Raw genomic sequence first — 24,615 nt, 5'->3', positions numbered from 1 at the left:
CTGCTTATCTAAACAATACTGCCCAAGGCTTCTAGATTTTTTCCTTAAAAAATGATAATCTGCAAAAATAAAGAAATCCAAACAAAATAACAACTGCCTTAAGAACCCAACACAAAGGGCTGCAGACTGAAAATGAAGGAGCACAACTCTGCTCTGCTGCTCACACAAACTGCCTAGATGGAGCTCCCAACCCCAACTGGTCCTGTGACATCAAAAGCAGACGGAAGGAAAGTATCCTACCTTTAAATAACAATTTACATACTGATTACGACATAAGCCAATTCAATCTTATATTGAAAGCACTGTAGCATTCTGGAGTAAGGACACAAAGCACTGCACCAGCCTTTTAGAAAGCTGCAGAATTTTGTTAGCGCTATTACAGAAGATTGGAATATTTTGTTTTAGAGCGCGAAATTTTAGGAGCCTGTTCCCCTCTTTGCTACATGCTGCTGTCACCGCTACATTCAAGAGGTGTGTTTCTATGAAAGTCAGAGATTTGACAGACAAGTAAAAGTAATTTTGAACCTTGTTACTTACGTTATTGATCATAAGGTGCATGATGGTTTTCGGTATCAAATCTCGGATACACTTGTTGATAATAGACATGTAGGAGTCCACAAGGTTGCGAATTGTCTCCACCTGTCTCTCCAACTGGGGGTCCATTGAAAAATTGTCTGCTTGGCCATTCTCATCATTTTCAGTCTACAGAGAAGCAAAAAGGAAAAGTCAAGTCTTTCAGAATGCTGAAAACTGGAAACATATCGGGAATAAATCTGGACTTACGTTGTAGTAATCCAGCAACATAATTCATACAGAGAACGCCTGGAGGTTAAAATATGAAGCACCGGCCTGTTTAACATTAGTGTTTAGCATCATGAAATCTGGGCTTTTAGAGGTTAATGTAATATAAGACATGTGAGTATTTTCAGAAAGTACATTATATATTTCTGCACAAACTTGGAATTTTATATCAAAGAAAGTTTTGGGACACAGGTGTGTGAAGGTAAACAAAAGCCCAAGAAATTATTTCAGACCACTTGGTGCATTACTTATTTCCAAATCTCTTACCACTGAGATTCAGCCAGCCTGACTCATGCAAGCACTGAGCAGCACTGTAAATCTGGATTTTGAATTTGACCCTCCTATGCGTAAAAAACCATCCTTGTTACTTAAGGCTGATTCAGTTGTGACAAACTCAGCAGTTCAGCCCCAAACTTGTTAGATGTGAATAGCACCTCTATAAACAAAGGATTTATGATGGATAACAGTAAAAGCATCTTTGGTTCCAGTGCTCATGGCTCAGCATAACACAGGCTGGTTTACATATTAGAGATCTCTCTTTCATCGGACAGAAATAACTTATTTGTATGTAAATAGCTGACCTAATTAAAGAAAATACCACATACTTTAACTGGAAGCTAAAAGGTATGTACTTTACTTCACAGTCTGGAGTGTTTAAAAACAAGAAAACTTAACAAAAGAAAAAAAAATCCTTTTGGCAAAAAACAAACTGCTTTCTCAGGCTCAAAGACTCCAAAAGAATGGAATTCAACCTGGAAAGTTCCCCAGACTCCAACCTACAGTATTTCTCCCCGAAAATTAGGAAAACGAATTAAGCCATACTAGCACAAAATCTAAACCTGTTCTGTTGGTAGCTAAAAACATAACATGAGGAAACAGAAATTACCTGCAAAAGATGAATAACCTATTAACAAGAACTAGTTATATGCCAGCTAGACTTATCAATATTAGCACAACTCCATTTAGATTATAGCATTTAGCTAAAATTTGCAAATCCCTAGTGCTTTACAGTTTCCCTGAGCAGTTGAAGTAGGTGGTATATGAAGGTATTCTGTTACAGCTCTTCTCTAGGATATCAAATTAATATAAAAAACTATACTTTTTATACACTGGCTGCAGGATGAGTAGGTGTCAAATGAAGACTTCTAAATTGGCTGATATTTCTAAATCCTGAGTGCCTCCAATTTGCAATGCCCAAACTGAGACGCTTTAAAAGACCTTGATTTTTAGCACGTGGACAACCCACATCTGAATCGCACAAATACTGTACTACAGCATGTCAACACAACTGAGATGTCAAAAATGACAGTCACCTTGGAGACCTTGGTCTCAAGCAGCTACACCATACCATTCCCCTTCTCCAGAAAATACAATCTGTATCAGTTCCTAAGCGGTAATAAGTCTCACGATGGAGTGAACCTCATTCATATGAAATGGATTTGGTAAGTGAAAAAACATTAGAGCTAGATATGAAAACGTGTCACCAAAAAAGAGGCTTCTCCTTGCATGAAAAACCATCCTTACTAAGCCACCAAAGAGATTCCTAATCTGACCTCCTACTCTGCTCATGCAGCACTGGCAGGTAGACTGCTTCATATTTACTCTTTATAAACAGTGGCTGGATCTGTCCAGTCCAGATTAAATGGCCACAGTTGTGATTTGTTAAGTTGTAGTTTTATTAAGAAAGGAGATCTAATATACCATTAAAAAAAAACAAACCCCTAAATGCTTGTAAAAGAATAGGTTATAACAACTTCAAAAGTTCAGACAGTTTTTTAAGTACAGCCAAATTACTGGACAAACAGCTAATCTAAAGACATTAAAAACAATTAGCAGCACTTCCTAAAAATCTTGGGATGGTGAAGGACACCAAAAGAGCTCTTGATGCAAATCTTGTTTTCAGTTCTGTTACACTAACAGACACACTAACATACAAACTTTAATCATTTTGTTAGTGCACTGCATATGTAGAAGAGTCACAGCATGCAGTATTTTCCTTTCCCTCCATGTTTGAAAAGAAACTAACTGTAATTTTCCCCTTGAAATACCAAAAATAAATGGAAAATCATGCATCTATCATATATCCATAGGTTCAAGCCAAGCAACTACAGACAGAAAATGCCCCCTTCCCAGCTCCCCTGGACCTGTCTTGTATTCTCTTTCTTTTCCTCTTTGCTGTCTATATAAAATATAGTTTGTCCGTGCATTTTTTCTTTTAATTTTTTTTTTCTATTTAAATAACAGATTGCAATAAGATTCCTAGCTGGCTAAGCAGCAGAGTGACAGATGTTTATCATTATCCTCATCAAGGGAATGTAAAGTAAAAATAGTAATTTTCTCTGATCTTTACAGCAAAGGGTAATAGTCTGCAAACATTTAACCTTTTACATACAGACTCATAGGTGATATTTACAGAAAGTGGACAATACTTCAGGAGTCAGTCTCCTGTTTGAAACTGTAATAGAGTTGACTTTGTACTGTTGATTTATTTTCTCTAAATTCGAAAAAGATCAATCTTCCATGAGTTTACAGTAATTTATTATAAAAGCTTCTGGCCATAGTATTCTTAATCATTAGCTGTCTCAACTGAAGTCTTTCGTGCCAGGAATCATCTTCGTGTTAGTGTTTGCATAACACCCTGAGCAACAGAAATCTTTGCTTCTAACAGATTTATCTCTACGGTGCTATAGTATACCTATAAAAGTTACCAGGCTTTCTTCTCTAAATGGTCTCCACTTTGTGCCAACAGCAATGTTTGAGAATAAGGCTGCCTGGTAGCACTGTGTATGACAACAAGATAGAAGTGATGCAGACACCTTATTCCACCTACATTCCAATCTTTTAAAATGGCTAATTTTCTCACTGAGCATCATGGTGACTCTCATTTTAGTACAAGACACCCCTCAGCCCAAATGCATGCTGCCATACAGTACAGAAATGCATTTGCAGGTCGGTTGCAATGCATAAACCTGAACAAGAATACTTAAAAAATCCTCACATCTGTCTAACCACTGAAAAAATACATTTAAAGACAAGAATGAACATTTCAAGACATTATCTTATTGATGACCAAGCCGTAAGCCCTGTGTTTTCAGCCTACCAAGCATTTTTTCAGTTTAGTTAAGAGAGCAAGGCAGTCAGCAATGGTGTCACTGAAACAATGATAATGATGGTACCTGATCACCAACAGTTTTTTATAATCAAAATTGCTACATAAATAGCTGCTCTTCAGAATCTTCCTTGGAAAATATCATCCTACCTCTCTGAGAAACAAGAGTTCACATACAGACTGAAAATTCACTAGCGTTAATAAGCAGCCTAGCAGGGCTTTATTGCCTTATTCTCTTGGTGTGTATAAACTGTTCCAATGGTTTGGCAACTGCGCAGTCCTACAACAACCGCCATTGTCTCCAAACAACCTCTGTGACTTCTCTGACCAGAGGCAGTGCTTCACGTACCTCCCGTGCTGTGCTGCCGGAAACTGCAAGAAGGCCAAGAGATACCACCTTGGTGAGATGAACAGAAAAGGAGAATGAAGAAGCCAAAAAGAGCTTTCTGTGCTTCCTTTCCTGACAGGCAAGGCAGCCACAAGTCTCCTTTCAGTGCTCCTCATCCTCTAGCCAGAACTTGCTAGTTCTGCTAGCAGGTGATAAATGACAATGCATGAAACTGGGCTAAGTTTTCCTGAAATTAGATGCTACCTATTTATGTTCAGTTTAGTCTGTTTTAATACTGTCAAGTGTTCTCAGGAGCAGAATATTATTACTTCAAATCAACACAATTACAACTACTTTGGGAACATTTGCAAGCCTCCAACAAAGAGAAACTACAGAAGAATCTAGAAAGCTAAAACCAGGGAAAGAAAATTAGATTCATCTTGGAAAACTCAAGCTCAGAGTTTCTGATGGAAATATACCACAGCTACAGACAAGCAATAGGTTTAAAAAATAAATAAATAAATAAATAAAAAAGGACAGAGAGGACAGAGAAGAGAAGGTAATGTGGGAGCCAGGATGGTGCTTTCATTTGTATGCAGATGTACATTGCCACAGAGGTAAGGAGACGTTCCTTCCCTTCTATGTTCTCCACATTTTAGAAGAATGAAAATAATGCATGTTCCTTACACTCTGCAGCATGTCTTAACTGTCTTTCATAAGTTGCTTTATGATCCTTGCATGGAAAGGTGCTAGTGAAACATGAAGTATGCATCACTGCTACTACCCTACCCTTCCCAGATTTAGGCACCTTCTGTACAAGTAAGGTGCAAGGCATCCCAGGAAAACAGCTATATGTAGTAAGGATCAATGAAAGCATCGCAAAAGAGATTTAAAAACTGCATGTGAAATTCTAACCACTTAAGTTTGTGGGAATTTTACTGCTGGCTGCAATGGGGTTAGGATTTCACCCTATACATGCCTGTCTACATAATTAGACAGAAATTATATCAGTCTACTGAATACTGCAAACTCTCTGGTGCATGAGGAATGATTTAATGTGGTATAACGGGATGTAGCTTTGAGTAATTACATGCCATTCAAAAAAGGAATAGTACCTCAGAATGTCAGGATAATTTTCCTGATTGTGGGAATTATAAGTATGTTGATGAATATCCCAAGAAAAATGCAGGAAGACTAATTCCTTTGGAAATTTACAGCAAAACTGGATAACATACTGAAAACAGTCCTGAGCTGGCCACACAGAGAGCGCAATACTTCTAATTTCCATGATTTCATTAAATTCAGGGCAGCTGCCAGCATATTTAAGAATGTCTTGTATAATGTTCCTGATGTCAGTTCCAAGGAGCATTTGTCTAGTGTTTTCATTAGAAAAGTGTATCAATGAATATTCTGTAATCAAAAAGGCATTCTATTAAAAATGACCTAGAAGAAGCAGACTAGAAAGTGACTGGCTAAAGGGTAAAAGTCAAAGCATCAGCAAAGCAATGCAAGGGTAGGAAATAAATCCATGACTGCTGTCAGAAACCAATAGTCTAAAAGCTACTTTCATATCTTTCATTCAGAGATGCAAGTTCATAACAAGAACAAATCTGAAAATAAATTGTTCCCTCAAAATTGTATTTGTGTTTTAATTCACAGCTGCTGAACATAGTTTTATCTATTCCTACCCATACAGGGTTTTTCTTTAATATACCAACACTCAGCAAATTGTAGCTGTCCTAAATCCCCCTCCTTTTCCTAAATCTTTACAACTGGTTCTTGAAATCCTCTTTTCATTGCATTGTGATGCTGTATATATAATTTAGTTAATATACTCTCAGCTGTACATAATGTATTTTGTGCCAGAGGACTGCTCAAACCACAGGACGGCTTCGCACAGCGAGTTCTTCTTACTGGAAGGAACAACAAGTAAATGACAGTACACTACTTTTGCGTATTTACAACAAAGCAAGCAGCAGAAAAAGAACATTTCCCCGGGTAGCTTGGAAGCCATCCTCTTCCCTCACAGAAGAGGGCTTCGCCACTCGCTCCTCTCCTGACCATACGGCCATTGCCTTCGCTGAGCCACCCACAGGCTGCCCCCCGCAAGCTACCATGCTTTCATTAGCAGCCTTGCACTGCCTAAGTACAGAGCTTATGATTCTGGCTTTCCCTTCTGCATTCCTACTTCATACCCCTGCAGAAGAAAGACATAGCCTAGCTCCATTTGATCCGAGTATTTAACTATCTGTATAAGTTTAAATAATTTTCTACTTAGATTCCTCTTTGCGATTACAGGCATTGTACAGTACAGATCATTCACTAAAACCCTCTGTTGAATCCACATACTGGTCCCCAGATATTTGCATAGCTTTAGTGATCCCAAACATTTAAAATCTACATCAGACTCAGTCCCTGCCTTCTTTGATCAAGAAACTGATTTGAAATTATGAGACTGAAAGCAATAATTTACTCCGACACATTCGGAGTTACTTTTGTCTTAGAGTTTGTAAGTCTTCTAGGGTCAATTTTATAAAGCTTTCCTATTTTTTCTTCAGAATTTACAAGTTATTCTAGTATTTAAAAAGAGGCAGGGAATTACAGACCAGTCTACTTATCTTCTGGAAAGACTCTGAAACAAATAATCAATCTATTTTTAAGCACGTAACAGAAAGAAAAAGAGACAGGTAACAACCAACAAGGTTGTCAACTAATCATGTCAAATCAATCTCATTTCTTTCCAGGATAGAGATTGAGCCCTTATGGATAAGGGAAAGAATAACATTAGATGTCACAGACTTCAGTAAGGCTCTGACACCATCTCGCGTGGCATCTTCATAAAGGGAAGCGTGCTCTACCAGCAATTACTGTAGTGGCAGGTATAATACTGGTTGGATGCACATTTCCATGGAAAAACTGTCAATGGCTCACTGTCAAACTGGAAGAGTCTATCAAGGGGGCTCCATACGAGCTTGTATTATTTAATGTGCTTATTAATGCCTTAAGGCCAGGATGACAGATTGCAGCCTGTGCTTATTACATTTACAGATGAGAAGAAACTGGAAGGACTGTGAGTATTTTAGAGGACAGGACCAGAATTCACAATGATCACAGTGATCTGGAGAAATAGTTTCAAAATTTAGATGAAATTCATTATGAATAGAAAGTATTTCATTTACAAAGGAATAAATCAGTTAAACACATGCAGCATGAGAATGGCCACATAAGTAGCAGCTCTGCAGAAAAGGAACTGGGGCTAGGGTGGAATATAAGCAGAGTATTAGTCAACACTGTCTTGCTATTATGAAAAAGAAAACATCATCTGAGGGAGCAGAAGCAGGACAGACTGATGGGGAAGCTCTGTTCAGTACAAGAACAGTGCATGCAGTTCTGGTCACGACACTTCCAGAAATCTGCGGCACATTTGGAGACTGTTCAGAGGAAACCACTGAGGATGTTCAGGGCTCTGTAAAATATTACCTGTAAGGAAAAACTAGGATCAATTGGGACTGATGAGTTCAGAAGAAACCAGTTGTGGAAGGGGAGAAATGAGTGTCTGTGGATTAAAAAAAAGATGGCAAACAAATATTTGGAAAATACTGTACGGTAAGAACTGAAGCGCAGAAATAAATGGCCTGGGAGACTTGCAGAGTCTCCTCAAGAAGTTAGACCAATATCCCTCAGAAATGGTATGGAGATCCTGCCTTGAGACAGGGGAAGTAACTGGACAACCTCTTGCAGCCCTCCCGTTTATTGGGTGATACTGGGTGCAAAGCAGCATGAAATTACAAGCTGGCAATACTGCAACAAGAAAGCACGTTTCTGAGAATCCACAAAAACCTGACAACATCATCTACTTTTCTTTCTGTTCTAGACAAAAATCAAGTAAATCTCACACCAGTAACAAATAAAACATTGCTGTGAATAGCAGTCTCCCCTCAGAGAACCTGTGCTGCAATTTCACCATTTGCCGCCATGTACATCTCTCACACAAAGGACTTTTACATAACCCTCCCTGCACTGTGAGTTTTGATTCAGGGCCAACAGCTGCTTCGTGCCTTTCAGAACAGACTGCTGGACAAGCAAAAGCAAAAAGAAGCTGGCATAAGGAAAACAGCACCTTTGTTTATAAAACAAATACTACTTTGGAATTTGCAAACTTTTCAGTCAAAGAATTTCCTTATCATAACAACACATGAAGTGCCCCATATTTATAGGGGCAGGCTAGAAAAAAAATCTAAGATGTGAGATACTATTGGCACAGTATTTGCCATTATTTCAGGGTAGGAGGAGGTCAGTGAATCTTGGGAAGTCTCAAATAGTGGTGTGTCACCAATTCAAGCCGTGATGATAAAGACTAGAAGTGTGATGATTAGCCTAAAAGATGTTCAGGCTGGATTTCATTATGCATTTGTTACCAAGTGCATGAAACAAATCCCCAAAGACAACAAACAGCACAAGCCAGCAGTGAATATCATTTGTAAAGGGAACAGAATCATTTGCTGTGGGAGAAGGTAATCAATGGTGGAGGCACCAGCCAGACATCTGAGGGTTAAAGCCAGTGGCTGCGCTATGCACTTCCCCGAAGAATGAAAAAAAATATGAGTCTTTCAATTTCTGCCAAAGAAGATGAAAACAGAAAGCAGAAGAATCAAACAACCATCCATGATGCAGATCGGAGAAGTACTCAGAGTCATGAGGACTGAAATAACACCTAGCCATTCATCTTTTCCTCTGTTGTTTACCTCACCAGTAAAATTCTTAAAAGCCCATCCTTTGAAATGCTGGCAAAAAAAGTTCAGTATTGAAGCCTTTCACTTAGCAGTACCCATGCAAGAGAGGGTGACTAACAAAGGTTTCCTTATTCCAGCAGCCATGTGTCAGCCTTGGCTGGAGGAACCCCTTAGGGAGGAGGGAAGTGTCTCATCCTATGGGGTTAACAAGGGGCAAGTAAGTGCTCAGTGAGGGGACAGTGGCTTGTTGGGGGCAACTCCTGGAAAACACATTGCCCAAGATGACATGTTTAAAACATGGCTGATGACTTCATGGGCCTACGTATGTAATATAAAAGAGTTGCATGCTTTCCTCAAAGTGTGATCATCTTAAAGGTAGGCACCAGAATGAAGAATAAAAACTACTATTCTGTTTTTCCCAGATCTAGTACTGAGCTCCTACTCCATGGCCCCCCCCCCAATTTCTTTCAGCTGAGACAGTAACTTTTCAGTACTTAACATCCTGGTTTAAATAAATTTGAACATCAGGAGGAGAAGGGCAGTATGCACAAGCACTTGCATTCTGTGAGGGGTGGACTTGGAGGAGGCCTTCTAGTGGGGGAGCTCTGCACAGTGTCCAATATATGGGCTCTATAAATTACAGCCTTGCCTTTTATTTTTAGCTGATCTAATGTAATGTGTCACCTATAACTGCACTCTTTTTCATAATTAATAATGTCTAAAAAAAATATTCTGAAATTCTCCTCTGATAAGCACCTAGACAAACTTGATGTTTCCTCTATGAGGCACAGAGGAGGACATTAAACTGCTTTCACCCCCACATCCCTCTAGTCATGAGAAGTACCAGATCTCTTTTTGCTGGGCCAGACTAAGCCCTGGTTCACCACAACCTCAGTGCAGCTCCGACAAATGATCTCCACAGTAAATGATGCAAATAAGAAATGTCAGCATGTTCCAAAATTCCTCACTTAATCTTATTGCCAGTTGTATAGTCTGGATAATCAGTAAATAAATCCCTCTAACTTTGCTCAAATCCTTAGGGGCTGAATATACAGAAAGTACTTTCTAATTCACTCTCATTAACCTTCCCAGCTCTAAACAAAGCAACTTCCGACTTTTCTTAGTGTCTGATTTTTTCCACTGGCCTCTGCAACACCTGATTTAGCAGCAATGATTTCTCACTTGTGAGTTCTGCTTTGAACTGGCATTGTTCTCTCTCCTCACACATATGCTTGCTGGAATAGCACGAATCAGCAAGATTCTCAAGTCTGAAGCCCCTAAAGGGAAATTGCAGTTGCGATGCCAAGGAACACAGTCGTACGTTATTTGACTTTTCCTCAGCCAGGCTGACAGCAGAGGGGGGAGGGTGGGAGGAAGGGAAGGAGGAGGGAGAGGAAGATGGCATTTTAATAGCACCCACACTGATTTCACACAGTTGGATCACTGTGCTCCAGAGCACCACTACTTCCTTTCCCCTTTGCCTTGCGTTCAGTCAACACTACTAAGCTGGGGTGTATGGGAAGGATTCTCAATCTTTTTCTCCCAGCACAGACCACATCTTAATAGAGAAATCTGTCTTCTGGACACCTCCCCCTCCCAAGTGTAGCTGGCTAGCCCACGCTTTACCCCTGTTTCTGACAGACTATCACCAACTCAAGCGCTGCACACACTACCCCACCCAAATGCCAGATGCGAATCAATGGGTCGACATTCCTGCCACGACAAGATGGATTATCCCCTGTCTCTCACCCCAATTCCCATAGTCTCTGTGGCACCCCCAGCAGTTGCTTATGTGACAAAAATTAATAACAGGAATGTTTTCCATCTAATTTAGTGAGTGGACATACAAGAAGAAACCAGCATTTTATGTAGATAAATCTACCTTTCCCAGATGTTAGTCATATGCCAACCATCTTGGCCAGACAGAATGTTCTGGTCAAAACATTTCACTTGATAATTTAGGTCCTAAGATTCAAAGCCTCTCTTATACATTAATGAGTTTTCCATAAACCTGCAGTCAGGCAGAGTGACAACGGTCTACAAATTCTGGCAGGAACTCTTATCCCAGTAGAGCATCACCGATCACCACCACCAGTGTTCCCCATTTAAGAACTCCCTCAACTTAGCAAATAAAAAGTTGAGCTGTAATACTCCTATGGTGGAACAGCCCCACAAGAGAACAGGAGACAAATCTGAAAACAATGAGACCTTTACTGAAGCATAGCAAATACTGCTAAATAAAAGAAATTCACCCGTCCAGGAGCATTTTGGATTCATGTCGCAAGAACAGAAATTGAAAAGTATCAGGTAAAATTATTTTTAAGGGAAGAAACGAGTTGTAACTATGCTGCACATATGACCAGACCAAATGAAATTAGATATTACTTTATTACATGGCTTCCATTTTATTTGAATATTCCAAAACTCCTCCAAGTGTTCTACAAAACCAATAAAAAATGAACATAAAAGAAAATTTTATTTAAGAGACAGTAAGATTCTGGTAAGTTCATATGCATGCCTATAAACAACAAACGTAACAGCACTTTTGTTATAAAGCTATGTGCTTATTGGCAAAAAACAAAATGAAACTATAAAGTCTAAGCCATAAGTCACTCTAATCTCTTTTCTAAGGGGAAATTAAATGACATCAGTGATTAGCACTCTATCCCGAGGTCCACCAGGAAAACAACACAGACATGACATGGAGTTTACCTTTGCAGTCAAGATCACCTGGCTATATTTTTGCTACAAGCAACCCTAACGGCATAATTTTGCAAATTAACTTTTAAAGTGGCCCGTAGCATTTTCAGTTCAAAGTTTTCATAATTTTTCTTCTTTTTGTTACTGGTCAGCAGCAAAAAGTACAATAAAGACAAGATTTATTTAACTAGAAATCATCTCTCATTTTGCAACTCTTGCACAGCAGTGTACAAGCAAAGAACCTCATCCTTGTGGCAGCAGGATGAACACACAAACTTCCTTTTAGACAGGGAGCGGTAGCTCACACTCACAGCCCTAAGGATTAGAACTTCTTTTGTCAAAAAGAGAAAAAACAGCCACAACATCAGGGCTAGTACCTCTCTGTTTAGATGGTTTATGCCTGCTGGGCAAAGATGGGTAGTAAGGGCACTGGATTAACATTTCTTCCCAGCGATTAAGTGTCTCATGGTACAGTTACAGATACAAAAGTTGCACTCTTCTTCCCCACGGTTCTATTTTAAAATGTTTTCTGTAATAAAATTATTTTGAGACAACTAAATCCAAGGCCAGGCATTTAACTTGAACTCATGGCCTTCTGGCTTAGAGGTGAGACTATTCCTAACTGAGCCAAAATGACACATATATAATATGCTTTCAAGGTTTTTAGAGAGCTCTGTCATGATTTAAAAACACTAAGCCTTTGTGGTACAAACACAGTGCAGGAAAGAACTGGGGCTCCCTTTTTACTGCTAATTTTAGCCAATGAATTGTTTATAATCTGCAAAATACATAAAGCCTTATTCTGCCTTAAGCTAAAAGAGAACAGCCTTTCAAAACTGATTCTTAATTATAGTGTTCCCCTGCTAGATGGGATGGAGGCAGGTTCCAAAATTGTGTCAGAGTATATGAAGTGATAAAATGAGGATGGGTGAGCTATTTTTAAACACATTCAAAGGCTTTGAGGTCAAAATCCCTGAATTTATGGCCTTATGGCCATATTAAGACTCATGGATTATTAAGACCTGCATAGTGAGACTCAAATATCATTACATTTGAGACACCCTCTGGCTTCAGAGCCTGTGTTCCCTAAATGTGTGCTTGCCAAATTGGGGGCCCGCAGGGAACAGCCTTTAAACACAGATTATACCCCTACTGAACACAGGCATTTGGGAGAAAAGGGAATCAGATGCTTCCATTGCAGTGTATTCCCTCCTCTCTTTTCCCAAGACATTTTGCAAGTCGGAGGCTTGCATTTCCAGATGGGCAGGAAGTGAGCAGTTAGAGATAGAGTTGAGGACTCTTAGGCAAAAGCACATAATTACCCCTTACTCTACCCCTTCTGGAATAATGGCTAATACAGCCTCAGCCCCTGGTGATACTCCCTTGCTGCATGTTGAGATGGCCATTGAACAGGTCACTTGGGCATCTGCTGGCACTGCCCAGGAAGCTCACGGCTGCTGGGACAGTATGGGGAGCTGCAGCCCAGCTACATCCAACCTGGCTCATGCAGAAGCAATACTGCCCTCTCCTGTGTGGTTTCTTCCCCACTGGGAGGAGAGGTGCTTTACAAAAGCTCCTGAAACACATCATGGACTTTTCAGAAAACCTAGATTTTTAATAAAATCATCGATCTAATAGAAATAAGTTATGCACAGGTATCACCTGGGAAGGAACTAACACAGCCTTTCCCTCCCCAAAAGCTTCTCAGCACTCTCAAGAAAAGCTAGCAGGCTGGTATACTTCTGATCTCAGCTTTGACTCATGGCAGCATTTGGCTGTCACCCTCTATACACATAATGGTTTCCTTCCAGTAATGATTAACATACACTATTTTTGTGAAAAAGGACCAAGCAAGGAGAGCCAAACAGGACAGGATTCCCCTGCCTTACAAGTCTAAATGGAAATAGCTCTAAGCCCCTTTTTTATATCTTTCTGGATAGTCTACAGAACCTTTTGGAATGTCTTTCTCTGGAAGGTATAACATTAGTCAAACAAAACTCAAACTTTCTCTTGATTGCTTATGGATTTATAAAGCAATAAAATCATACAGCATGCACAGAACAAAAACCTAGTAAAAGAAGACTTAGTTAAAAATAAAAGCCTAGCAGTGTTTTTGGTTCTGTTGGTAATTAATGTACACTTGTGTTTTGATCGAAAGAAGTTACTGAAATGGATTCTGTATTATACTTATTAGAAGAATATGATGCACTTACTTATTACCTCTAGAGAGTTTCTCCCTTTGAACAATGCTGAATGGATCCATGTTCCTTATTTAGCCATTTTGTAAATACTATGGATTCATGAAAAATATAAGATATTAGACCATCCTAAAAGTATTAAAGATTCGTTCATTGAAATCTTCTATTTCTAGGTCTGAAAATCTTTTCTTTACCATAACAACAGCAGTCAAAATGGTGATCTGAGAGATAGTTCCCTGTGGTCAGGAGATCTCATTCCTATATTGCTACAGACTTCCATTACTTATTCTACAACTGCTACTTTTAGCAGTTGGGCCTCATCATCTCCAACTAAAGTGGCACGAATCCTCCTCCTGACATCCACTGGGATATAATCGGACTACAACAAAGGCTTCCTTACATTCAGGAGAGACAAAATCAGGTTTAAAGCTTTTCCTACAGGTGCCCTTCATGAGTTTGATTTTCAGGAATACAGAATTCCTGGAAGTCCACTCTGCACCACAAATCAACCGTCAGCTACATCCTGTACTACTGCATCCAGTCCTGCTCTCAGTGAAGCCCTTGGCAAAATTCCCCCCAATTTTAATAGTTCTGTCCTATTCCCCCCAATTCCTAAGTGAGGTTAATTTCTTTTCTCCAAGTACAAACAGAAATCAGCAGGTAAAAAACCTTTGTCTAATGTAGCGCTAAGGCTGTGGAATTTGCTCCCATGTGAGAATGGCACAATAAAATCATTTGTTTAAAAGTAAATTGAAAACATTCCAGTCCTCGCAGACTTATGACTATTAGCTTTAGTTTTTGCACAGCGCTGTAGAATGTCTGGCATCAAAGGCACTTTGTACACTGCACTGAACTTGTACTGGACACTGTTAGTGGACCATTAATCACAGCGAACAAAGATCCCATGCAAACACAGAAAAAGTACTGATTTTTCACATGTTCAGCATGGACTAGAGAAGGTTTAACACCACAGTTTTTTGGATACCACATACATTCTGAGATTGGAAATGCTGACAAGGCAACTGAGAGGATGCAGATTTTTCAAATGATAACGACATATTCCATGTCACATCAAACAATTCCTATTTGTGCCTAATACTCTCTAAAATAGAGATAAACTTACCTCAGAGTATTCTAACACATTTTAATTTAACAGATGCCTAGATGCCTACAAATATACTTCCTTAAATCCACACACAGATAACATGTGCGTGCAGGGGCAGTGGTTATTGTCAAGAAAATCTACAATCATGTGTACCCAAACCATGATGGGAGAAAGGGAAGACTTATGTGAAACATGCACTGATAGATAAAGGCTGAAGGACTGTGATCATATGTTTGGAAGACTTGAGGGGAGGAATGGGGTCTGAACCAGTATGAAAATGAAAAGACCTGAAAAAGAAAACCAGCTGAAGGCCAGGTAAGGAGCAAAGAAGGTATGGAGGAGAGATCTTGGTCTTGAATCATAGGCTGAATTTCAGGGGGCCGACTTACTGGTAAATTCAAAGGAGAAAATGTTACTATGTCACAGGAGCCAGAAACACTACTTTAAGCTCCTCATGGTTGTCATGGGCAGTTTCTTGTCATCCAGACCAGAGCCAGAGCAAGGGAAAATCCGACTCTTCAGCCCTGAAGCCTGCTGTTTGAAAAGATGATTTTCATTGGGTTCCTCATAGCAGTTAAGTATTTAGGCCACTAAGATTCCACAAATAAAGGCTCTTTTACTCTTGCACCAACTGTCTCAGGAGAAACAAAACTTACCACATCATTCTTTCCTAACCTGAACAAGAGATGTGAAGGGAAGCAATGAGTGAATAAATCTGCGCCTTCAAAAAAGACAATTACATTGTGCATCATCTTCAAAATTTTTCATTGATTTTCATGCATATCTGATCATCAGTTCCCACTAGGGCTAAAAAACCAGCTCCTGCTACTGCCCACACAATGGAAGCAAAAGTCAACAGTATGAAAGTATCAGCAAGGTACTTGGGCAAGTACAAGGCCCATATTCACCAAAAGAAGAGAAAACGTGATGAAAGTACAGGTCTGTTAGTCTGACCTTAACTGTCTAGAAAGACTTTCAAAGACTTTTTAAAAGAAAGACTGCTTTAAAGAAAACAAGAAAATAAACAAAAAAGCACAATGGCAGAACATGCCAGACTTGCTTAATAAGTTAACTGATTTCCTGAGTAAGGAAAGCTTAATATATCTTTGCTTCAGCAAAGTTGCACCCTTAGAAGACTGGAAATTATGCTGGTAAAGATGGGCATTAATGGAAGCATAGTACAGTAAGAAACTAACATAAATAATTCATAGTATTGCAAGAGGAACTAGTAGCCTTGAAGGATTTCAAAGTGTCCCATGGATCAGTCTTACAGAACAAAACAGTGTGACCCTGCCAGTTAAATTTGTTGTTCCCCATAACACAAAACTGTGAGGCACTGTCAACATAACAGAGGACTGCAACAGTGTCCTGAAATATATGGACAACTTCAAGGATTGGAAAAACAGAAACAGGATAAAATAATAGTTATATGTTGACAAACTGAGAGCTGCTGCTCTGGACTGGAACCTCATCAAGGTAGCAAAAACAAAGGAAAAGAAAGCTCTACTGCCTCTAACCATGAGATAATTTTGAGATACCAGTATACTGTGGCCATGAAAAGACCAAATGAGCTAGTAATCGCTGCTTAAAGCAATACAGGTCCAGTAGGGATAATAGCCTTTCTAAGGTACTGATGAGAGCTTGTCTGGATCACTGATGGAGCAGCCTATGTGCATTCTGGTGAAAGATATGTTTTACATTCCCATTGTTTCCAGGCTCACTGTAGTATTTCCTTAATAGACAAATGAAACAGTATGGCCAGAACAAAAGGATTTTATTGCAACAGCACTGAAACTGCTTTTCAGCCTCTGCAGGATACAGCCCTGCAGTCTTTGAGACCGCTAGACAGTTAAACTGAAATAGCTCTACATCTTATATGAACTACATGGCCCTTTTCCTTCCTCCCCTACAAAGTTCTTGTCCATGTTCCAAAGCATACCCCCCTGCTTCAGAGCTGCAAAGGGCTTTGAGTCAGTTCTCCCATTAAGCTGGGGAGTATATTTGGGAGGAAAGAGTGAAGGTACTTGATTAGTGGTGACCGAAAACTCCCGTGTATACCTTGATCAACCTCATGCTGCTGTTTACTGGGCCTGGGAAAGGATGAATATGGCCTTTGGAAAAGACCTACTTTCTTAAGAAGCCACCTGGCATGGAGACTGTTGTTGGACCACTTTCTTCAGGGTGGGCTGGAGAAGCAATGCATGTTCCACAGATCTGTAAAGAGTGATATATGTAGCCTGGCAAGACCAGTGTAGAGAAGTGGTGTAGAAAATTCCTCTCCTTCTAAGTGCAATTTTCCCACTCCTGTCTCTGAACTGGAAGATCGGATCATCACCTTCTACAGGCTTGTATGCATAGAGGAGAGGGGCCTGGCCACAGAGAGACTGACCTGAATCACAGAAGGAGCGAGCAAAAACTGCCCTTGTCAGTACAATGAGCTGGTCCCAGAGGCTGACTTCTGTCATGCCTCTCCAGAAGCCATTGCCAGTTTGGTAAGAACACGTGACCCTTGCGTGAGAAAAGCAGGCTGCTGAAAAGCAGGTAAAGAGCTGACCAAAGGGGCTTTATGTTTGCATTAGGACAAGGACCACTGGTTACAGCTTCCTTGTAATGGAAAAGGGAGGAAAAACTTTGTTCGAGACCCACAAATTCATGTTTAATTTGATAAAAGAATCTGGACCTTCAGTACTAGATATCCCACCTGAGACAAACACCATGTCAGTGACTAATCTATTCTAACAGAAGGTTACTTTCGAATTATTAGAGGATCAAATGACACATTTGAGGATCTGTTACTTCAGCTAAATTTCCATGTTTGTCAAGGGAAAATTTCTGGGGTGTTTGTCAGGAGGGTAATGATAGGAGGTGAACTTTAAAGCATAATTTATTTTCTGGCTACCTTCCTTTATAAGAAAAAAAGAGAAAAAGTTCAGCTTAAATGAGAGGCATGCAGACAAGCTCTTTTAACCCCAGAAATTCATCCTACATGTTGATTAATAGGCAAACTACTAGGGCTTTAACATGAAAAATGGGAAAGGCTTCAACTCAAGACTGGCTGTAGCTAATGATGCAGTGGAATGAACATTTTCATTCCAGCTAAACCATTCCTGTTCCTGTAAAAATAAAGAAATCCAATCCTGGGTTATGAAAAAGACTCAAAGAATTTTGCATACTTACTGGCTTAAAATGATGCCGTGTATTTTAAGAAACCTCTATACACAGGATATTTTATCTACATGGTCAAACATATATATAATTACACACATGTACACACAGAGTATAAATATCTGAAGTGAAGTCAGGCACTGGAAGAGAAGTCGGTGACCATAACCTGGAATTTCATATGTACAAGCACATTATAGAGTTACGAGATTTTAACATAGCTCCTGTCAGGCTAAAAAATTAAAATGTAATAATGAAAACACCACAAGGAAGTGCAGCGGGCTGTATAGATGCTGCCTGGCAAGGCTGCCTGACATACGCAGGACTTGCCTGGAGATCTCCCTGTGGTTCAGCCCCTGGCGCCATCAGTTGGGCTTGAAATCAAAAGCAGTGGAAGGAGGTAATTAAAAGTGACTCTACACCACTCAGCTGGCAAAAGACGACTCCGCTGCAGCCACTGAAGGAGGGTGGGAAAGGATTCAGGAGTATGCAAGAGAATGCATGAGTCTCTCCAGCTTTAGTGATTTCCATTATGGAAACACAGTGCTTCACAGCTTTTAACCTTTATGCAGCTGAAGTCAAACATCTACTTTTTGTTTTAATTTCAGCACATTAAATACATACTCCAATTTGGCTAGTGTCAAAACACATTCTGCCTAAGCCACATGTAAGGTTCAGAGTTGAAAAAGCACCATCAGGCAGAAAGCTGAAAAGCAGAATTATACACAAATTATGATTGCCACCAGCACGTCTGCTGGCTAGACCAGTCATTTTCAAGACTATGGAAATCAGAAAGGGGGGAAGGGGTGGGAAGGCCACCAGGTTCAAATCATCCTGTTGGCTGCAGGAACAACTGTTAAAAGAAATTAAGAGAAAAGTCAGGCCCCAGAAGGAGCAGAAGACACCGTGTTCCAATTCTAACCAGCTGAAGGAAAGTTTATATAAAAACAATCACTTGGTTAGTGACTCATAAGGAAAGAATTCCTAAGCTTTCTTCAGGGAAACCCCAGTAAATAACATGTCTAAAAACACATGAAGATGGTGTTGTCTGTTCCGTAGCAATACTCAGTCCACATGATAAAACCTTTGGCAACAGAACAACCTAGTAAGCACAGTTCTCTTTGGAAACCCAAAAACAGGAAGAAGTGCCATGGCTCCTTGAAAAGTCTGCCTCGTATTCTAGCTCTTGTATGACACGACTAATGAAACTGGGAAGAAATGTGAAAAGAATGTTTTTTGCTACAGCATTGGAGAGTGTTTCTCTGTTGACTACATGCAGTCACACTCTCAAGAAATATCAAGAAATACAAATGCCTGGATTTCAATACATTCTTCATCTTTTATAACTAAATGTTTACGGATGCAAATATCCTGCCGTACTACACCCAGAGAAACTAAATGAAAAGCTCTCTGCATGCACAGTCTCTCCGGAATATGTTATCAGACACACAGCAGGCTGCGCAAGAAATAGTACTCTATCCAAAGAAAGGCTGGATCTGACTTCCAATGTATAATTCTTTGGTTATGAGCTTAAGAGCTTTTTTTTTTTTTTTTTTTTTTTTTTTTAATTAGCACAACATTTTGGAAGCATGTTGTGTGTTTTCAAGTGTATCTTCCAGCAAAGAGATTTTAAACTCCGTAAAATAAGTTCATAAAAATAAGAGAGATCACAGTGGTTTCCAAACAAACAATCAGATCTGAACATTGTGATGCCTGATTTTGGACTAGCTAAAATTTCTACTGTTGGAGATTACAGGTATGAATATTAACAAAAGCACACATATTCTGCATCAAGCAGAGCTTACATTCTGCGGCAAAACCTCCTAGTTCTTGCAGAAGTCCAGGAAGACAGATTGGAAAGCTGGTAACAACTGTTAATTTTTTTTTTTTTCTCTCTCTCTAATGAGTTTTTAGCTCATTAAATGTGTATGTGGACACTCTAACCTGCCCAGAAACATCCCCTGCCCAAAGTTATTCCTTTTCCCACCGATTTTATTTCAGTTTATGCTGATCCCCATATTCTCAGCTGCTGCAGATCCCTAGCAGCCCCCAGAAGTTTTCAGGGATACAGCCAGAATCTTGCAGAGAAAAAAAAGGAAGGTTGAAAGTACCCTAGAGTAATTCTCAAGGGACTGTGGAGTTACCATAGTAAAGCAGTTTTTTTTACCAAAATGCTCAGCAACAAAAGGGGTAGTATCACTGATATTTGAACTGTAATTTTCCAGTTTCAGTTAAGGGTTGAATTTGGAATAACCGGAAAGACTGTCACAAACACCCTGTTTATCTGTAAACTCTGGGAGATAGCTTAATGTTTTCTACACATGATAAAACATATATTTTTTTAAAATCTGTGAAAGAACAGTTTAAAGGCCACCAATACTGATGAAGCATGAGCTTTGCACAGAGAAATTGCAGGGGCTAGTAAGATATAAGCACCTGCTTTAAAATAGGAGCATCTTTTAGGTCAGATAAATCATTCCATCATCAGAAACGGAGGATTTAGCTAGAAAGAGCACAGGGAGGAAGGACTTTGCTTCAGAACCCAGGAATTCACAAGAGGGGAATAGGTCATTCTGAGAAGTGTTGCATCATTTTGACTTTTATGGAATGGCAACTTTCCTGAGCTCGGTCAGAGAAAGGATGTGTATTTAAGTATTCCACTGTAAGTTTGAGTTTCTCTGTTTTACTTCATGTTGCCCATAGACAGTTACCTAGGAGGTCCTCCAGTGAGATGAATTTGGGTGATGTGGCTATGGCACCTTGTACTCAGGATAACTGAGACTCTGCTTCCAAGGTCACATGGTCTACAAAGAGAGACTGTGAAGTAGCCTACAGTCAAAAGCTTCAAACTTGGAAGGAATCATCTGTTTCTACCTAGACCCAGAGGCCTGGTAATACCTGCAATTCCCCAGCAAGATCCCATGAGAAAAGATCTGAATTTTGACACTTGTATACAAAAAGAAAATCTATTCAGCATATCTGAGCAAAGACACCACAGTTCTTTGAAAACACACACACACGATGTCTTGGGTACAATCATGTTCCAAAGTTTTTCCTTTCCTCCTTCATTAAACCAAAAAGAGGATGAAGAATCTCATATGTATGCTGACATCTAAAATCAGTAACCTTGGTGAACTAGCTTAAACCACTTGAACAACTAACCCAACAAAACCACTTGAGCAAATTTCCAATTATACATTAAGCTGAGATGCTTCTAGTTCACCAGCTAAGGAGTGACACTCAAGTGAACTGGTCAAATTTTAGAAATGATTTGAAAAGAGCCTGGTAAAGGATTAGGATTAGGATTCTGTAGAACAGAAGGATTAATCACTGATTGTCTTTAAAAGACAGGTGGAAAGAAATCACTTAATATGCAAAAGATGTTGGAGCAAGGTATTTTTAAAGAATAGAAGATGAAGACATCTGGCTAAGCCTGCTTCAAACAGCACACAATACTGCCTTCTCAGGCTTGAAGAGAGAACTTCTGTGGAAAGAAATCGTGCTCCTTCTGAATGGAATTCTTTAGTAACAAAACAATCTCAAATCCCATGTCCTCTGCTAGTCAGACCACTGGTAAACAGGTAGTTTGCCTTGAGACCCTCTATTTCCAGAGGAACTCAATAGCCAGCAACAAGCCTCCACCAAGAATGCAGACAGGACACTGCTCAGTTAAGTATCCACCTATTCTCATCTCATTCTTTGTATGCTCTGAGCCAGGAAGCATGTTTTTAAAGTTTGTAAAATGGGACCCTGGTCCACAACTATGGCTTCTAGACAAATAATATCTATTCACAATATTAACAACAGCTGCTAGAAAAGCATCATGCTGTGGCTCACAAAAGAAACTGTACAAATAAGAAGGAACTAAATAAAATAGAAAAAATATGACATGGGGCAGAAATCACAGCCCCTGTCAGACAATGCCAAGACTGATTCTAGGAAAGGAGAACTTTATGTTAGCAGAACACTAATCAGACTACAGAAAGCAGGAGGAAAAAAAAAATGCAGTCTCCTAAAAAGACATCCAATGCTACGGACAACACACCCACTCATGACAGATGAAATCCTAGCCCTCTGGAAGTTGATGGGGGTTTTGCCATTGAATTCATTATGCCCAGTATTTCACCCATGTTTCCAGTCTTTCAGTGATCTATGGTGGTTGCAGTTAAACCATTTCTAAGCATATGAATTGACTCATCAGTTTAAGAGGTATTTCCTGCACAGAGAGAAAGAGTTGTTTTCAAATGTTCAGAGACAGCTGAAAGATGAGCTTTCTAAAGCAATTGCACCAATTTTCACCATCCCAAGGACAATACAGACAGTGTTACGGACTGCAGACAATGCTGTATTTTGCTCTATTAGCCTCAGTTTTAACATTTTAATCAGCTCTGAGCTCTCAGCTGGAAGCCACTGGTCTAGAAGATGTTCTGTAAGTAAGGGTAAGTATTTCCCTTTGCATGGGACATTGGTTACTTGCACAGAGACATACATTCACTCACATGCAATATACTAACTCTGGTTCATGTATAACCAGTATCATGGCTATAGATTCCTACACATTCCAAGATGTTTGCTGGTGTCGTTCACAGTTAGACCGTCACCTATACTGAAGTGCTCAGTGAAGGAACAGCAAGGAACCATGACCATAGAGCTCCTTGGTGTGCAGCGCTGGCTTGAAAACTTCACATCTCCTGGGTGTTTCCAGCCACATCTTTTGGGTCACAGGTGACGCAAAAGAGAGGTTGAGCTATTTGAAGATGCTTGACTGCATGCAGTTGCAAAAGCAGATAAAGGGGCTGCCTCTGCCCTTTTCTTCAATGCCCTCATAGAAGAGCCAAGGACCATCTAGCTTGCAGTGTCTCTGAGAATTTACCTATGCAAATCATCCAGGTATCTTTTAATAACTACAATTTAGAATTATGCTACAGCAGATGTTTTCAGCCTACAGTCCTGAACAGCTACAGGCTACTTCTACAGTATCTACAGAACACAGCTAGCGTCAACTAAACTGTGACTGGAAAGGCTTCTATTCATTATACAGGGGTCCATGCAAATATCTAGGTCTGCGAATTAAAGTTTAAAACCACCAAGCTACAACTGAAAGGCAAATTACATTCAATAAGACTAATTTTTCTAATGCACTTCACCTTCCGTGCTCTGGATTCATCTCTTCAGTTGATTTCCCTAAATGCCCTTAGCTGCGCTGCTCAGTGCAGAAACCCCAACTGCCAAACATAAGATAATATCATACAACATATATGACTGAGAAGTTTGAATATCTGCTGTTTAAAGGGTCTAGCACGGGCCTGATACCTTGTGTAATGGCTCATGGTAATTTTGTATCTACATGCCACAGAGCTTTTATCTACCCAAATAACTTCATATATGTCATTTGAACTTAGTATCATATTCAAACATGCATAATTCTATCTTTGAATTACAAATAATTTGGTTATAAAAGAGGAAAAGCAGCAACTGGGTAAAAACAACCCCCCCCCCAAAAAAAAAACCCACACTTTTTCTGAGAGAACGTAAAGGAGAAGAGCGAGTAAGACCACTTTTCTCTCAACAGCAGGAGCAAGAGTTTTAAGAACAACAAAAGTCACCGATGTGAGAGAATTTCACATCCCAAACAGCACAAAAGGTTCACAGGCAGTTTTTCCTAGCGACAAAACCAGATTATCTCAAATTAGCACAGTTGATATATCAAGCACCATACACATACAGCAAGTAGAGAAGGACAGGGAAAATATCAGCCAAGCAAAGGCTACAACAGAATTGGGAAACAGGTGGGACAGGAGCTGCGGAGTGACTGCAGAACAGGAGCAAATGACAGCATGAATGGAGAGTTAAATGAGAATAAAGTTTCAGAATGGAGGGCACTACACTCAGAAAATAAGACTTCAGTTTTTCTCTCCATGTGGAGACCAATTACAAACCTATTTCCACAAATAAGATACAGGTAGGATAGGTTAAAAAAATCCAGGATGAAACCATGTATCAGATTAGACACTGCATATATTAGTTTTTGTCCAAAAAGGAGACAGGGAAAACAGCACTCAGTTTGTCTTGATCATCTTGTTGCCTGTGGCAAATGAAAGACAGAAAAGAAATATCTGGCTATTTACCAACTGCCCTCCACCCTCATGTCCAATGACCACATTTCCCGTTACACTTTAAATGCTATGGAAGTGTTAGCTTGGTGACATTTTTGACAGAATTTTTTTTTTTCAAATTTTTATTTACTCCCCATTACTTTTTTTAAAAAGCGCTACTCAAGAGTAGGTTTTTGTGTCTTGGAAGACAAGGAAGATATTCCAGGAGAGTCCCAAAGTCTTGGGATATCTGCCAGTGGGTTTCTCCTTCCGTTCAGTTCCCCTCATGGGAGACACCCCAGTGTTGCACCAGAAGCGAGGGAGAGGCAATTGGACCTTCCTGACCATGGCCACTCCGAGACCTGGAGACGCAGGGACCCAAGT

At 39.8% G+C, this 24,615-nt stretch overlaps 1 protein-coding gene across 4 annotated transcripts in view; it reads right to left on the bottom strand.

Annotated features, from left to right (window-relative positions):
• DNM3 (dynamin 3) overlaps positions 1 to 24,615 on the bottom strand; it is a 194,806-nt gene that overhangs the window by 26,492 nt on the left and 143,699 nt on the right. For all 4 annotated transcript variants that reach the window (XM_067300695.1, XM_067300694.1, XM_067300693.1 and 1 more), the window contains one exon: positions 538 to 702. In XM_067300695.1, coding sequence (XP_067156796.1) covers positions 538 to 702 — 165 coding nt within the window. The remainder of the gene's footprint in view (positions 1 to 537; positions 703 to 24,615) is intronic.

This window comes from Apteryx mantelli, chromosome 8 (assembly GCF_036417845.1).
Source record: "Apteryx mantelli isolate bAptMan1 chromosome 8, bAptMan1.hap1, whole genome shotgun sequence".
In the NCBI taxonomy this organism is placed as follows: Eukaryota; Metazoa; Chordata; class Aves; order Apterygiformes; family Apterygidae; genus Apteryx; species Apteryx mantelli.
Note: the sequence above shows the minus strand (reverse complement) of the source record. Positions and strands in the feature narration are given on the sequence as shown.